Here is a 16,957-nt window from a genome sequence, read left to right as displayed (position 1 = left end):
TAGAAATTGTGATCAGTGATAGAAACCAAAATAGTTCGAACATATAACGGTCCATTGCAATACACCAATACAATGCAGTGTTCTATCAAAGTTCAACATGCACAAAAACATCGTAAACACAATCAGAAATGATGTTATTCATCTATTTGTTTTAATCCATTAGCCTATATCGTACGTGTCTAGTCAATCTTTGTTACCTGTCACCTATTTATTTATATTAGTGTATGCAAATTTAATGTGCTAGAAATTTCAATCGATTCCAATCAATACTGTTCTGCAATTACCCATTCCCAGGGTGAATCACATTTGTGAGTTGAGAATAATTTGTTTTGTATCATAAGTCACACTGTGAGTATTTATTAGTGTTTATTGACAAAAGGCTAAGCATTAAGATTATGATGAAAAACCAGGCTATTGATGTGTGTCGTTTTGCATGCATACTGTACAACCAGTGGTGCTATGTGGACAAGATGCATTCTAAAAATAGTTTTTCCATCCCTAGCACACAGATCCTAGTGAAATAGCTGCAATACAAGATTAGTAAAACCTATGGTATGTATCACGTTAAAGTGATCTACGTGTAGAGTATAATACAAGAAGGGCACAGGGAGTAGGGATGTTAATAGTTAATTGTTAATCGATTAATCGCTGTTAAGAAATTCTTCAATTTAACTTAACAGTTAACAATAATTGCTTAATTTCGGTTCTATCATTGAGCGGTTTTCTGTGAATATAATGCTTGCTGTCTGCATGCACGTGTGGCCGAGGAACGCACATGTGGGCCGGTTCAATAAAGTAATTCCCACCTTGGTAGTCACAGAAACGGCTCTGCTTTTCTATGTGATGTACGTAACAGACAACACAGTGCACTTTTTTATTCCATATAAAAGATGCCATTGTATATTAAATGGTCAAATAAATATTTGATTAAGGAATATAATATGCATTTTGTATTGTTTCTGTATATCAGCAAAAAAAATATGTTAATATTGAGGGAAATTAAGATTCTCAGATAAAGAAAATCGATAATTTGCATCCCTGACAGGGAGAGATATGACGGACACCCTAGGGGCATCATACTCTGTCAATCCGGGCCTGAACCAAGCTACTTTACAGTCTAGCATTGGCATGACGTGATCTCAGACATACAGTAATGCATCAACCTCAAGGTCAGCATTATACTGCATGTTTCTCATGGGGAATGACAGATGGCAGAGGCTAATAGAACACATAGAGAAGAGAATAAATCCTCTGAGAATCTACAAATGCAACCAAATTATTCCGTTCAGTTGTTCATTCTCAGAGGTACAGATGGATAAATTATCACTGAGGATTTGACTGTGTACAGATAAATAAAAAAATAAGCAAAGTGGTGAACCTGCCAGAACCTACTGCCAAACCAAACCATCGGGCTCCTCAGTTGGGATGGACAAATGATGAATGTGTTGAAAGCTTTGCACTCAATAACACAATACCATTGTGGATCCTATCCTATCAACAGGTCAATGCATCAATCATGCATTATACCTGTCCGTTTGTCTTTGCCATGCTTTCTGTACTTGTTTACATGGCTTGGTTGAATGCTTGATTCTGATTGGTCAATCATTGTGTTCATTCAGCGTGCCATTTCTGAATAATAAACGATGGGCTCAACAACAGGCCGCTGTCTAATCAAAGCTTCAGAGCACCTGCTGCGCTGCTTGACTTTATGGGTGACCACCTCCCAACAAGCCCAATGAGGGACAATGTGAGACGGGGACAGGGAGGGGGATGGGGGGGAGGGGCATGTGGCAAGAACAAACGTCCAGAACAATTTCAGGCTTATGTTCCCAGGCCCCCAGAATGTGCATGCTGGGGTTCATGTGGTTAATGCTATTCATAATGATGTCTTTTCATATTTCTCAAGGTGCACTAATGATTTCATATTGCTGGATAATATGGATTATATATATATACACACACACACACACACACACACACACACACACACACACACACACACACACACACACACACACACACACACACACACACACACACACACACACACACACACACACAATATTTCATATTGCACGTGCATGTTATCATGTTGAGTAAGATAGCTATTGTTATTCCTCGCTAATAACAAGCTGGATGGGTGGTCAACTTAACTCGACAGCCATGTACTGTAAACACACAATATCATGTACAGCTAAACATTGCTCTCAAGAATGTTTTTGAACCGTTGCAACAAACAGGACAGTTTAAGGACATTCTGGGGTCCTATCAACGGGTCACCTGGTCATCTGGTGTGTCACTGCTCTGTACAGGCCTAACTGTTAATGTGTCCAACTGTTGTACCGTTGTTGCCTATACCTCATCATGTTAATTACTCACGTCTATTATGCATTATGGTGTTTGTTGTGGTGTTTGTTTGTTTGATTGATTGTTGAATGTTTCTGTCTGTTATGTACTATAAAAACTGTAAAAATGTGTGTATGTATATATATATATATATATATATATATATATATATATATGAGTGAGAAATAAACAATGCAGTAACGGAAAATGTATTCTATTTAATCAACACTTCCTTGTTTCCCGAGGCGACCTTGTTGCGCTGGGCACATCCTTTAATGGATCAGCTTTCCCCTGGGATTTCATCATCCTGTCGGGGGTCATTTCTCAGCAACGACCGGCGCGTCGTCCTTTGCGTGTACACCTGGTGATTTCACTCATCTTGTCTGTGCTATAAAAACAACTATCTAAATTAAACTACGGATTAATTAAAACAATGGAGCCCTACCTTGCGAATGCCTTCCTTTGACTCCTCAACGTTGTTGTCGGCCCCTCCGGTTCGGTTGATCATCCTCCACATCTGGGCGTACATGGGGTCCCTCTCGAAGGGGTTCATGGCCTTGGAGCGCACCTGTTCGTACACCGCAGCATCCAACACTGTGCCGTAAGGCAGCTCCGTCTGCTTTGATAAGTCCTGGAGCGATCTGTAGGGACAGAAAGCAGAGGTGTGTTAGAGTTTCTGTGTGTATGTGTATGTGTGTGTGTGTGTGTGTGTGTGTGTGTGTGTGTGTGTGTGTGTGTGAGAGAGAGTTGGGAAAACTCCAAATTGGGGGATTTTTATTCAAATCCCCAATTCCAAGCTTATAAGCAAGTTATAATTTAATGTATCGGTTTTAAACAACAACAATGCACAGTACTATACAGTAGTTGAAGGTGGCAGTCCAGTAAAAGCGCTGAGGCAAGAGGAAGTTTTGGTAAGAAATTAGTTTAGTGCATGGCTAATGTGCTGCATTAGGAAAACAGAGAAACTGTCAAAGCAGCAGAGTAATTAAAAAAGCACAAGTCACTCTTGCTTCTATAAGTTGTTTTTGTCCCCCTTCTCCATCCCTTCGTTCTCTCTCTCCCTCTCTCTCTCTGTACGTCTGTCTGTCTCTCTCTCATAACGGCTGCCGCCTCTAGGGGAATATACATGCTATTGTTAATTACAATGCTACGGTGCTTTGGTTGCTTCTCAACTCGCCAGGCCGCAGAGAAATGTAATGGACTACAGGAACTAATTACTGTTTGTTTGTCAGGCAGCTACAAACACCCCACCCATGTATTTGTTCAAAACGTACGTAGTGTTGTTTTACTACAAGGCTACAGATGTGCGAGTGCACACACACACACACACACACGCATGCGCACGCACACGCACACACACACACACACACACACACACACACACACACACACACACACACACACACACACACACACACACACACACACACACACACACACACACACACACACACAATTAATCCCAACAAATGTATGTGCATAAAACACCTGAGCACACATGCACAGACACTTGCGTCATGTATACACTGTGGATAGCACGTTCACACATCATCTTTTATTAGAGGTCATTATGTTATGCTTCTTGCAATATCGCCGTCTTCCCTTCCCCCGACGGCCTCTCTGACCTACTCCTAAAAGGTTTTTAATGAAGCAGGCATGAACATGAATCTTTTATTGCCATCGGTTAATCTTTGCCGTGCATAATCTACTCTGCCCACTGCTTCCTTGCATGTAGAACTTGCACTGTATATTATATAGGTGTGTGTCTGTAGAATAGATCTTCAGCATTCTCTTTGAGCAGCATTCCCTTTAAAAGAGGATTCTCTGAGGGTGTGCGTGCGTGCGTGCGAGCGTGCAGGAGCTAACTATTTCCGCCTTGGTGACTTGGACTTGGTTCCAACAGCCAATGACCTTGGTGTTGTCTTGACCTGGACAGTCAGCTCTCATTCAAAGCACACATTACAGCGGTCACTCCATCCTGTAGGTTTACACTCTAGTCTCTACCATTTGAAGGATCAGAGTCTTCCTCACCCAGGAGTCAGACCAGCTCCTTATCCAGTTATATCAGTTAGTCTTATCAAAACTTGACAATTGTAACTCTCTTCTTACTGGCCTCCTGGTTGCTGAGTAAAAAAAAGCAACCAAAAGTGTAGGCATCGGACCCTACAACTCGCCTTGCGCGCTCACCGCTCAGATCAGCCTACACAGGGAAGCTGGCAGAACATTCATTAAAACAGCCGGGAGAAAACTCCACACGTCCCAGACTCTTCTTCCATCATGGCTCCAAAACTATGGAATGAACTTCCAATTGCAATCAGAACGGCAGACTCACTCCCAATCTTCCGCCGTAGTCTGAAAACCCAACTCTTCAGGCTCCGTCTTTAGCCCGTAACACGTAACACTTGCCTTAGCACTTCCACTAGCCTCGACAACCTTACAGGCGTATGCAAGGCTAAACTTATGTCATTTAGATAGCATTTTATGTAGACATAGCACTCTATAGTGTATGCTCATAGCTCTACTGTACAGATTTTCTACTGTTAGACAGATGCTAGGTTCTTAGCTTCCTTATGATACTTGATGACACATTTTTATGTATTACTATTAAGAGAATCTCTAAATGCATAAATTGTAATTGTAAATTGTGCGTAGGATGAGATTGACATTGAGGTTGACATTGAGTCTATACCTTCATGAGTCACAGGGATCTAGATGAACACATCTTTATTTTATTCTATTTCATGAGAGTCGATGTGAGGACAATGAAACTTTATGATGAAGGAGTTTGGTTAATGAGGGGGCAGGACAGATTTAATATCACCCTGCAGTCTGAATTAAAGTACAGCTGCAGTCAAATCAAATGCAGGTTGCACTGCAAAGTAGCTTAGATCAGCAGGATGTATAGCTGTTTAGAATGCTTAATAAACTCAGTACACGGACTGTGGAGCATGGATTACTGTCATTTACAAACCTAACCTGTGAGTAAAGGAGAAGTTGAGGCCTTGCATTTCAACCCCAAGTACCAGGCTGTATTCCCTTTTTTGAGAATAAAGATATGTCAGGAGTCAGGACCCAATGTGTATAACTACAATTAAGGTTGTCTTCTTTTATAATATTTTATCTTTTATAAAGAGACCTTACTAATGTTGTGCTATCAATAGTAGTAAATATCTGATTTCCTTTCTATTTTATATAATACACACTACAGTATTAGTATATCTTATTACACGCCTGCAGTCTGTCTCCTTGTTTGTCTCTCTGTCACAGTGATAACTATCAGTTTTAAGCTCAAGGTCACAGCACAATGTTAAAATACAGTATACAGCGTGCATTTCTATGTTTTAAATATATCTTCAGCCATTTAAACATTTTGCGATGCACATTTCTGCTGCTAAAACAAAGACCTGTAGTGGCTCAGGAGGTAGGCCGGTCATCTAGGAGGAAACCGTGCAAAGCACAATCAGGAGCAGTTAGGGGTTCAGTTACTTAACAACAACCAGCACTTAGTATGGGCATTGGGCACCACGATACGGTACCTTACGAAATCCTTAATCCGTATTCCCTGCCCAAACAAGCACATTGCCCTACAACGGATAAACAGCTAAAATACGGGGTTAGGGTTACAGCACCTTTTTGATTCGTTTGTCAGAGCTTAGATAAACATCAGGAAATATGTAAATTGAGCAGCACTTTTGCATGCATTTCGAACCTAGCAAGCTCTTGTGTGCCATTATGATATCTAAAGATTGATAGTAAGGAGGTCACCATTTTGAGAAAGTAGCAAAGCTGACAGTTGAAAATATATATCTGCTACATGAGATTGAAACAGGAGGAAGCTCACATTCCCTCCCTAGGCTCCCTTGCAAGACTCCCTCTTCATTTCTCTCTCTTTCTTAATCCCACTCTGTTGACACTCATTCTTCCGCTCCATCTCTCTGTGGTCTAAGCGGACCCCCTACTGTTTATCACTTAAAAAATCCATTCCTCACTCTTTCTTTCTTTTCCTACGCCACCTAAACCGTTCGTTCTCTCCCGTTCTCTCACTTTTCCTCCTGAGCTCTCCTCCTCTGCATATCCTTCTCCTTCCCCTCCGTCGTTTTCCCAGCAGCTACGGTCCAATTTATGTATTGTGTACTCACCTCTCTCTCTGCCCCCTCCCCCCCCCCCAGCCACTTGCCGCTGCCATTGCTTGTACCTCTCCTCAAGTATTCAGGGTGAAATTGAGTGAAAACATCCAACCGTGAAATAGTCCAGAGAGAGTTCCCTACACCGACTTGTTATTTCATTTCCAGGACGAGACATGGGCATTAATACTTAAAAGCCAGCCTGCTTGCCTGCCTGCCTGCCTGCCTGCCTGCCTGCCCGCCCGCCCGCCCGCCCGCCCGCCTGCCTGTCTGTCTGTCTGTCTGTCTGTCTGTCTCTACTGTCCTAACTGTTCATGGCAAGAGACACATGGGCAAGAGTACTGCCTAATTCCTTCTCTGCCTCCCTTCCTTGCATTCCTTATTCCATTATGTTCACTCACTCAGACAATGATTAAAACATGACTTAATGACTATATACCTAAGTCACTCACCTCTGTCAGTCAGTTACAAAGTCACTTACTCACCCACCCACCCACCTCACCCACTCACTCAGTCAGACTCAGTCAGTCACTCACACACTCCATCAGTCAGTCAGTCAGTCAGTCAGTCAGTCAGTCAGTCAGTCAGTCAGTCAGTCAGTCCGTCCGTCAGTCACTCCATCAGTCAGTGAAGGAATGAAGGAATTCCCCATGTCCACTTGTTGCTGACGGTGGTTGTATAGGAGCAGTACATTTTGCTTTCTGCAATCTGCAGCACAAACACAACTTTTCTGTTTGGATGTATGAGCTGTCAATAGTTGGTGTTGCAACTCTAGATTCAACATATAATAACAAAATCTAGTGTTGCAAGTTGCAGTCAATGTTCTCCATGGTAATTTGGGTAGAACTCAGGCAAGTCTTGTGGCCCAACAGGGAAGAAAGACTGGAGCCAAATTCATTTTTCATTTTCTTGTTTGTGTATCGAGGAAATATGTTTCATTGACAGCTAAACTCTAGATACAGTTTATCCAGTTATGATGTAAATACTAAATTTTTAATGTCTTGGTTTATGCAATGATCAGAAGGTGACTGTGAGTTTTATTGCATGCACTTAACTTTTGAGTGTTGTAGGCTATTTTGCACAGATGGTATAGTGTTATGAGAAAATGTATTATTCTGAAGTTTACACTTTTGAGAATGAGGTTAGCGTGTCAGGAAATGTATCTAAGTAATTGGGGGGGAAAACAACAGCATAAGTATAAGGTAACACTGCATGCTAATTGCAATAATGCACATGATTAATTCTCACTTTTTAATTCCTCTCTGTCTGTCCATAAATTTTATTTGGTTCACAGTTCCATTTTAGTTAACTTTGGGCACATGCTTAAACGTCACCTCCTATCTAGATGCCCCTAGGTCTTGCGGGTATTAGTATTTTGACATTAATTAAGACATTAATGACCCCAGAAGAGTCAACACATTAAGAATAATATATTGAAATTTATGGAAATCCTTAATTAGCTGCACGGATGCTGAATGAGGCATCAAACCGAGAGGCGCTCATTAGTGACAACTAATGTAAATGAACAATGGAGAAGAAGAGAAGAGATGACAAAATAGAAGGAAAAAGCAGGGCAAAGTTGGTAAGTGGAGAGAAGTGATTGGAAGACTATAGAGAGAAAAGCAAGGAGGAGGTTAACATAAATTAAGGGGAACAGAGCCAAGCTTAACGAGGAAGAACAAACACCAACTAGAAAAAGTGCCCTTCTGGGCACAGGTCTCCACCAGGAGGATAGGAGTTTGGCAAAGTGTTTAGGAGTAATATAAACATGTTTTTTTTGTTTGTTTGATTCTTGCAACAATTTTCTTCATTTTGTTGAGGAATTGTAGAGCCAGATCACTCATAGCATCTCTGAGGATAGAATTCTGGATGAGCAGGACATGTGCAGCATTTTGTACAAAACGGGCCACTCCTGAAAACTTTGGAAGGCAATCTGAGAAATCCAACAGGCTCGTCTTGATCACATGACTACAGAGATCATGTGTACCGATTTGCGTGAGATTTGGATGAAATCTGTGCGACTAACATAAACAATGTGTTTTGCAGAAATCGGCCTCATGGTGGCACTATAACCGGCAGATGTGGAGGGATGCACAGAAAATGTTTCATGGCCTCTAGGGAGTGCACATAAAAATAGGAATTGGCCTGTTATAGCGCCACCGTGAGGCTGATTTGGGAAAAGAATTGTGGCATCTCGTCCTCGGCCTAGTGGAAATGTGCATGTATAATTTCATGGAAATTGGACACTGTTTGTGATTTGTGGCATTTTGTTCGAAACGGACCAATCATGTGAGCTTTGGAAGCCAATCTTAGCCAATCAGGATGGAAGATGGGAAATTGTGCAGATCTGTGTTGATCACATGACTATGTGTATACCGAATTGTGTGATGTATGGATAAAATGTGTACGAGTTATCTACAGAAATGTGTTTTGCCTAAATCGGCTTCATGGTGGCACTATAACAGGCCGTTGAGGAATATTTGGGGCAGAGGTTCGTCGTTGGCATCCAGGGAGTGTGTGTGTGTGCACAGTTTGGCATGGATCGGGCCAACGGTGCCGGAGATTAGCTGATAACGGACGGAAGGAAGGACACACACACACACACACACACACACACACACACACACACATACAAAAATATTAAATTAAGTAAACTTTGGGGGGATAAGTCAAGACAGACAGACAGACACAGATTCATAGAGAGAACATATCTGAAAAAAGTGTGATTTATTCCCAAAGCTGAGTATGCAATTAACAGCAAAACTGCCAGGCATTCTGGATGCTTCTGCATTCTGATTAGACCAATGAGATATGAGAGTGCTTGTGCCAGCGGGAGAGAAACAGGCAAACATATTATCAGGATGGATAAACAGAGAGAAAGCTTTGGGAGGTAATGTTAGTTTGCAGATCTTTTCAGCATGTGTGTTTGAAAACTAAGTTGCCATTCCAAATTATCTTTTTTGTTCTAGTACATTTCGTTTCTAGTCTATTTATTCTATATAGTTTATTCCATTTCATGTGTATGTTTTACTTGATGAGAGTACCGTTGGTATGCAATTTCCCTAGGGGGATCAGTAAATTATTTTTGATTAATTTGCTAGACAATTCAATTACACACACACGCATGCAAATGCTCTCTCTCTCTCTCTCTCTCTCTCGTGCATGCGCACACACACACACGCACGCACGCACGCACACGCGCGCGAGCGCACACACACACACACACACACACACACACACACACACACACACACACACACACACACACACACACACACACACACACACACACACACACACACACACACACACACACACACACACACACACACACACACACACACAGTCAGTGTCAGTTCATCTGTCTGTCTTTATCCATATTCTTCTTATTGGATTTACTAGTACTGGCATTAGCCCATCAAAGTGTTTTCTTTTTATTTATTTTATTGTTCTCACTTTTCCCCAGCGTAAGCTGTTTATTAACATTTTTGCTGGAGGTTATGGGATTTTAATTTGATTTGATGTAGTATTTGAAAAGCAGTGAAACCACATCGCTAGAGCAGTTCGATAATTACACAAGAAAGTCCTGGGACTTATTTCCATTGAGGTCCTTTCACAGTTAACAGTTAATAAGTTACATTACGGTACAAAACACATGAGAGTAATAAATACAGTTCATACATAGGCCTACGGTAAAAACAAGTGCTCCCTTATCTTTCCTAGACTAATAACCAGGAACTTTCTCTTTTTTTCTTTCTTTTTCTTTTTTCTTTTACGGCTTTCGCCTTTATTATTATTATTATTTTATAGAGACAGTAGGCTGACAGGAAATGGGGAGAGAGATGGGGGAGTGACATGCAGTAAAGGCCGTCGGGATCGGGAGTCGGGGATCGGGAGTCGGGCCCCGCGGCACACTGCCAGACTTGGACTACCGGCCAAGATGCCTGGACCGCTGAGCCACGGCCCAGGCCAAGGGAACCTTTTCTAATAGACATGCCCTTGTCTGTGATGGTCGCGGCCTCATAGCCCGGATGGACGGCACTGCTGTAGTTCTATGGGATCAGTACCAGTCGGGTAACCTAGCCTGGGCGGGCACACACACAACGCCAGAAAGAACGGTAGCAGAGAGAGAGAGAGAGAGAGTGGTGCGGGTATATAGACTAGTATTTTAGATTCCTTAAAGTCGCCACTGTTTGCCTTGATGGCAGCCTTGCACATTGGCTTGGCATTCTCTCAACCAACCTGTTTGTTTGTGCTGCAGCCTCCTATAGCTTCTCTCAGGGAAAGAACAAGAGCAAGAGGCTAATAATGGCTAAATATCTGAACCCACCGTCAGAAATACAGTGTCGTATAATTCCGTATAAAATGAAACCAAATTCATCATTGTATAGTATAGGTCAGAACTACTCTAGATATACAAGGGTCCCTCTGTAGACTCCTAAATTCTCAGAGACAGGAATATCTACACTTCACACTTGAATCCAAAAAAAACATTGTTCTCACTCTGTTTGAAGCTTGCTCCCCTGGGGTGAAGAAGCTAGATTCTTCCGGTGACCAGTTGGTCACTCTCTTTGTCAATGACTCTCAGTAAACTATTCCACAGTTAAAACTTAAAGAATGACTTTCAACACTCAGTATAGAATAATGAGGAACGCTATGAAACTAGTAAAAGTGAGTGCAATTTGTACTGATTTAAAATGTACTAAGATTATAACTTCCTCTGCTGGGTTAAACTGTTTTAATTCACTTCTTAATATAGAATGTTCAGTTCTATTTTTAGTTCCGTTAAACATTGCTTAAATATAAGACTGTTCCGTTTCATATACTGTTGGTATGTTTAACTACACTTTCATAGTATTTTTAATCCATCATTGTGGTTTTTAGTTACCGGATATAGTTCCTTGCTCAGATCTCATTGGTCGAGAGGTCAGTATGTCCGGTGAGGAGGGAGGGACTCCGAAATAGGATATAGACCGAGGGACGGGAAAGCTCGAGGTTCTCTTTCTGGATCCGGTTGCACCGTTGCACTGCTTTTGACTACCCGAGTGCAGCCTGTGTGTTATTATCCAGGGGATCCAGGGGTCCGTGTTTTTGTGATTCCTTTGTGTTTGTCTCGACCGTGGACTGTCTTTGGCTGCAAATAAAGAAGTCTACTTTAAACTCATTTCATCTGGACCTGCCTTGGTGTTCTTCCTGTATGCTGCACGCTGTAATTGTTCTTCAGAAGGGAAAATTCACGACAACAGCTTTTAAAAACCAAGTGGGAATGCAGTCTGAAGGGCAGGGTGATTTTGAAAGTGTGTTCCAGGGCTGACAGAGATATTTCACTGAAGTGGGTTAATGTTGAAGGTGGAATGCAGGAGTCAACATCACGCTCTCGGAATTCATTGTGAAAGTGTTGCTGAATCTCCACTATTTTGTTTAAAAAGTAATTACTGTATGAAATTGGCTGACTATAAGTGGCAAACCAATCACATTATGACCCTTTTAAGCGATCGGTTTGCTGCAGTCTTTGATTGCACACTGATAAGCGGGCATTAGATATTCTTGAGAATGCTCTGCCTTCCTGCATTGTCTGCTTAATTAAAGTGGCACTGTCTATGTAGCCTTTTTAAATGAATACAATGTCCATGTCCATTCTGTATGGTAGAGTTTGTTAATACAATATAACTTTAGGGTGGTTGTATTATGTATCCCTGCTCTTCAATGGAGACATTTAGATTGCGTCAAAGGTCATGTCTCAACTGGACACAGGACCTGAGGAAAGTTATACATACTGTAATGCAGCTTTAATCAGCTTTTAATCTGACTGGAGCTACAGAATCTAAAATATTTAAGCTATTAAAAACAGTGACAAGCTATGGTGAGGCCATGATGGTCATTGGTAATAAAACAAATGTTTGAGGATAAGACTGCCACTACTGTTATGTCCAACGTGCTGCTGAGTTCTACTCACTGTATGGAGTTCTCTATGCGCGTGATGGTCAGGAAGGCAGCCAGGTTGGCAGTGTAGGAGGAGATTACAATCAGGGCAAACATCCACCAGAAACCCATCATCATCCTGGTCGCCAGAGTGGTGTAAGGCACCTCTCCACCTAGAGGGGGGGGGGGGGAGAGAGAGAGAGGGAACTGTTAAAGTTGGCATGCCACAGCCATAATGTCTAGATAATCACAAGATATTACAGTTATCTGATTATTTCCTTATTAAAAGCTGTACATTTATGACACTGTTACCCAAACGTGTGCGTGTGTGTGTGTGCGTGTGCGTCTCAGATGTGCTGGTTATAGTCAACTAGGTGTGAGATCTCTATTGATAGCTAAGTGAATGTGAGGGGAGGTACATGTTCATGTAGCTTGTTTGCCAGATAAGCTTTCAGCTTATAACGCGAAACTGAAAATCCTCAGCCTGTAATCCCTGTATTTTTTTTTTACAAGATGTATTTGTCGACAGTGTACAAAGTACAGCCATCCAATTTTCTTTTTTAGACAAAATACAGGAAAAAAGTGACAAAAGAAAAACAAAAGAAAAAAGATAAAAAAGAAAAACAATCATCCAATCACACCTTTTAACCACATTTAACTACAGTTAGTCTATAATTAATATTGAGTCCATGGACAAATGAGAAACTATGAAAAAGTACCAAAATCATGGTACCGCGTCTGCATGTTTAAAACTAGGAAATGTTCATACAGAATATGACGAAGAGCACTTTAGGATAGGCTTTCTAGCTGCTTTCAATTCGTCTGTTGACCAGTTTTTGTAATATAAAAAAGCTCCTCTACAGGATTGTCATGGTTTGTGATGTTAAACCTTTCAAATAGATGGCCTCTCTCAGATGGGAAATATAAACAGACAGCAAAAACAATAGACAGACAGCAGTTAATAACTAAACTATCTGGTCAGAAATGCAGCTATTAAAAACGAAGAGGTTTCTTTAGAAACCAAGGTTTTGTAAGTAGAGTGAGCGAAATACTTCACTCTATGGGATGTTTCCCTTTGCGGAGCAAAAGGGCAGAAACTTCATTCATGAACTCCCACTGAGCATATGCTCCTCAAATATGCCCTGTGGGTTTAAGAGCGATGACGTAGATGCCCTGCTTCTCGAAGCATCTAGGCTGCGTCTACGTCACAGCGCGCTCATTCGAACACTTTTCCTTCTGCCGGGCCAAGACAGAAGGGTGTTTCGAGTGAAGTATTTCGCTCACTCTACTTACAAAACCTTGGTTTCTAAAGAAACCTCTTCGTTTTGTTAAGTATTCGTTCACGAAATACTTCACTCTATGGGACCTTATGAACTCCCGTGTCTTGAAATAGTCAAGTGTGTTCAGGGCTATATAAAGTAACCTAATGAGGGCTGGGCAACCTCTGGTTGATAGCCCGGTCCCGGTGGAGAATGGTAGTAGCCTCGGGCTGATATACATTCTCAGTGTAGATGCTTCATGTAGGCCTGGTATATCCAGGGCATCTAGACTTATGTGATTACACATGGTTTAATGGCCTAACAGGTCCATTATGGTGCGGCAGCCCCCAACACTGCGTGCTGCCACGTCTAGGTTATAGTATGTGGCAAATGTTGAGGGAGAGGACCAGCTCGCTGCGGTACAGACCTCTTGGATTGGGACACCCTTACAGAGTGCCCAGGATGCTGCCATGCCTCTTGTGGAGTGAGCCCTCAGCGCCTGTGGGGGCTCCACTCCCTGACTAGTATAAGCCAGGCGGATGGTCTGCACTATCCAATTGGAGATGCTGACCGTTGTGACAGGCTTTCCTTTGGTCCTGGTACCCCAGGATACGAATAGTTGATTCCCTATCCTGAAGGGGGCCGTCCTGTCCACGTATGCTCGTAAAGCTCTCACTGGACAGAGACAGTTTAACCTCCTGTCTTCATTAGAAGCAAAAGGAGGGGGGTGGAAAGCCTGTAGGTCCACTGGAACGCACACGGAGAGAGCGTTCTTGGGGATGAAGGCTGGGTTGGGCTTGATAGTGACCTTGGTTGACCTGTCATCGAACCTCATGCACTCTGGCGAGGTCGAGAGGGCGTGTAGGTCGCTGACCCTTTTAGCAGTTGTCAAGGCAACTAGGAGGGCTACCTTCAGTGTCAGGTTCTTCAAACTAACTGTCGTCAGTGGTTCGAAGGGATCCTTGGTTAAGGCCTCCAGGACTATGGTTAGATCCCAGGAGGGGACCAGGGATCTGTTGATCCTGTGTTCCCTTCGTACGCCCTTAACGAACTGCCTAACTAGGGGGTGTTTCCATACCGTCTCGTTTTCAAACCCCACATGGCAGACTGAGATTGCTGCCAAGTTGTTTTTGACCGAGGAGAGACCTAGTCCCCTGTCTAGGAACTCTTGTAGGAAAGTCAAAATGTCCACTACTGACGCTCGGTAGGGGACCACTTGAGTAGGCCGTGTTGAGCACCACTGCTCAAAGACGTGCCATGCCGTATCATAGCGGGCCCTTGTTGATGGAGCCCTTGCCCTCTGAATTGTGGCTATGACATTCGGAGGGAGGCCTACGTCGGACAACATCACCCTCTCACGGGCCAAACCCATAGGTCTAGGTCCTGGGGGCGAGGGTGAAAAATCTCCCGACCTGCTTGAGTGAGGAGATCCACTCGTAGAGGGAGTTGCCAAGGTTGGTCGTAGAGGAGGTGAGTTATCTCCGACCTCCAGACCCCCCAGGCTGGGGCTACTAGTAGCATTGTCAGACCCTGAGTCCTCACTCTGTCCAGAGTGGGGGGAATGAGGGTCAGTGGGGGAAATGCGTAGAGTAGGCCTTTGGGCCATCGGTGTGACAGGGCGTCTAGTCCCAGCGTCGATGGCCCCTCTATCGAGAAGAAGAGGGGGCACGTCGTGTTCCCTTCTGTGGCGAATAGGTCCACTTCGGGTGTCCCGTACTTGCTCCAGATCTGTGTGACCACCTGTGGGTGTAGAGACCAGTCTGAGTAGCGGAGAGGTCCTCTGGACAGCAGGTCTGCTCCTGTGTTCAGAATACCGGGGACGTGACATGCTGTGATGGACAGAAGCCGAGAGTCGCTCCATAGAATGAGCTCTCGAGCTAACTGATGAAGACGGGGGGACCTGAGACCGCCTTGTTTGTTTATGTAACACATCGTCGTTGTGTTGTCTGTTCTCACCAGCACGTGACAACCCTGTATGAGCGGTTCGAATTGCCTCAGAGCGAGGAAAACCGCCATCAGTTCCAAATAGTTGATGTGGGAGGAGCGTAGGTGCTCTGACCACACCCCCCTGGTTGTGGCACCCTCCAGCGTGGCTCCCCAGCCTGTCATGCTTGCGTCTGTGGTGACCACTTTCCTGATCAGAGGTCTCCCCATGGGGACTCCTTCTGAAAGGATCCGTCTGTTTATCCACCATTGTAGGGCTAGTATGCAGTGTGACGTCACTTCTACCCGTTGGTGGCGACGGTACATAGGTACACGCAGAGAGTTCATCCATAGCTGGAATGGTCTCATGTGTAGCCTGGCCAGGCGGATTAAATGGATTGAGGAAGCCATTAGCCCCGCCATCCTGAGACATATGTGGAAAGGAATCGAGCGTCCTTTCTTGAAAGACGTTGCCGATTGTATCATCGCGTCTAATCTCTCTCGACTCAGGCGAGCTCTGTAAGAGACTGAGTCTAGCGTTATACCGATGAAGTCTATTGACTGTGTCGGCGTTAACATGCTCTTCTCGTAATTGATTTGAAATCCGAGAGAGCGGAGGTGGCTGAGCACTGTGTGTGTGTGTGACAGCGCCTCTTGTTGAGAGTCTGCGGATAGGATCCAATCGTCTATGTAGGTTGCTAGACGAAGACCCTGTTGTCGCAGTGGGGCTATCGCCGCTGCTGTACATTTCACAAAGACTCTCGGACTCAGGGACATTCCGAAGGGAAGTACCGTGTATTCGTATACTTTCCCCTCGAACCCGAAGCGCAGAAAGTTTCTGTGCGGTGGGTATATTGGAACGTGAAAGTATGCGTCCTGTAAGTCTATTGACGTGAACCAGTCCCCTCTGCGGATTGATCGCAGTAGGACTGGTGGCGTCAACATTTTGAAGCGGAAGGTTTTCAGATAGCGGTTGAGAGCTCTGAGATCCAATATGGGTCGGAGCCCCCCCCCCCTTCTTTTTCACCAGGAAGTAACGGGAGTAAAACCCGTTCATTGCCTGGTTGTGAGAAACCTCCGTGATGGCACCTTTTTGCAGGAGGGATCTGATTTCCTCTTGTAAAATGCCTGCTTCCTGTCCCCTCGCTTGAGAGAATAAGATCCTCTCGAAGGTGGGCGGTTTCGACACGAACTGGAGCCTGTATCCGGTCGCTATAGTGCGCATGATCCATGATGATGCTCCGCACTCTCGCCACTTTGACAGATGACGTGACAGGGGGTTCCCCGTGTGTGGGGGGAAACCCGCCTGTATAGTGGTGTCTCTCTGTGGCCTGTGGGTACCTTGAGACGGTTTGCCTAGGGGAAAACTCACCTTGTGTGGAG

The 16,957-nt window shown here is 43.8% G+C and overlaps 1 protein-coding gene across 2 annotated transcripts in view; it reads right to left on the bottom strand.

Annotated features, from left to right (window-relative positions):
- The window catches only part of grid2 (glutamate receptor, ionotropic, delta 2), a 765,355-nt gene that overhangs the window by 87,910 nt on the left and 660,488 nt on the right, over nt 1-16,957 (bottom strand). For both annotated transcript variants that reach the window (XM_083784600.1, XM_083784599.1), the window contains 2 exons: nt 12,427-12,565; nt 2,792-2,987 (listed from right to left, as the gene is read on the bottom strand). In XM_083784600.1, coding sequence (XP_083640726.1) covers nt 2,792-2,987; nt 12,427-12,565 — 335 coding nt within the window. The remainder of the gene's footprint in view (nt 1-2,791; nt 2,988-12,426; nt 12,566-16,957) is intronic.

The sequence above is a fragment of the Protomyctophum parallelum genome (genome assembly GCF_964188405.1).
Source record: "Protomyctophum parallelum genome assembly, chromosome: 15".
In the NCBI taxonomy this organism is placed as follows: domain Eukaryota; kingdom Metazoa; phylum Chordata; class Actinopteri; order Myctophiformes; family Myctophidae; genus Protomyctophum; species Protomyctophum parallelum.
Note: the sequence above shows the minus strand (reverse complement) of the source record. Positions and strands in the feature narration are given on the sequence as shown.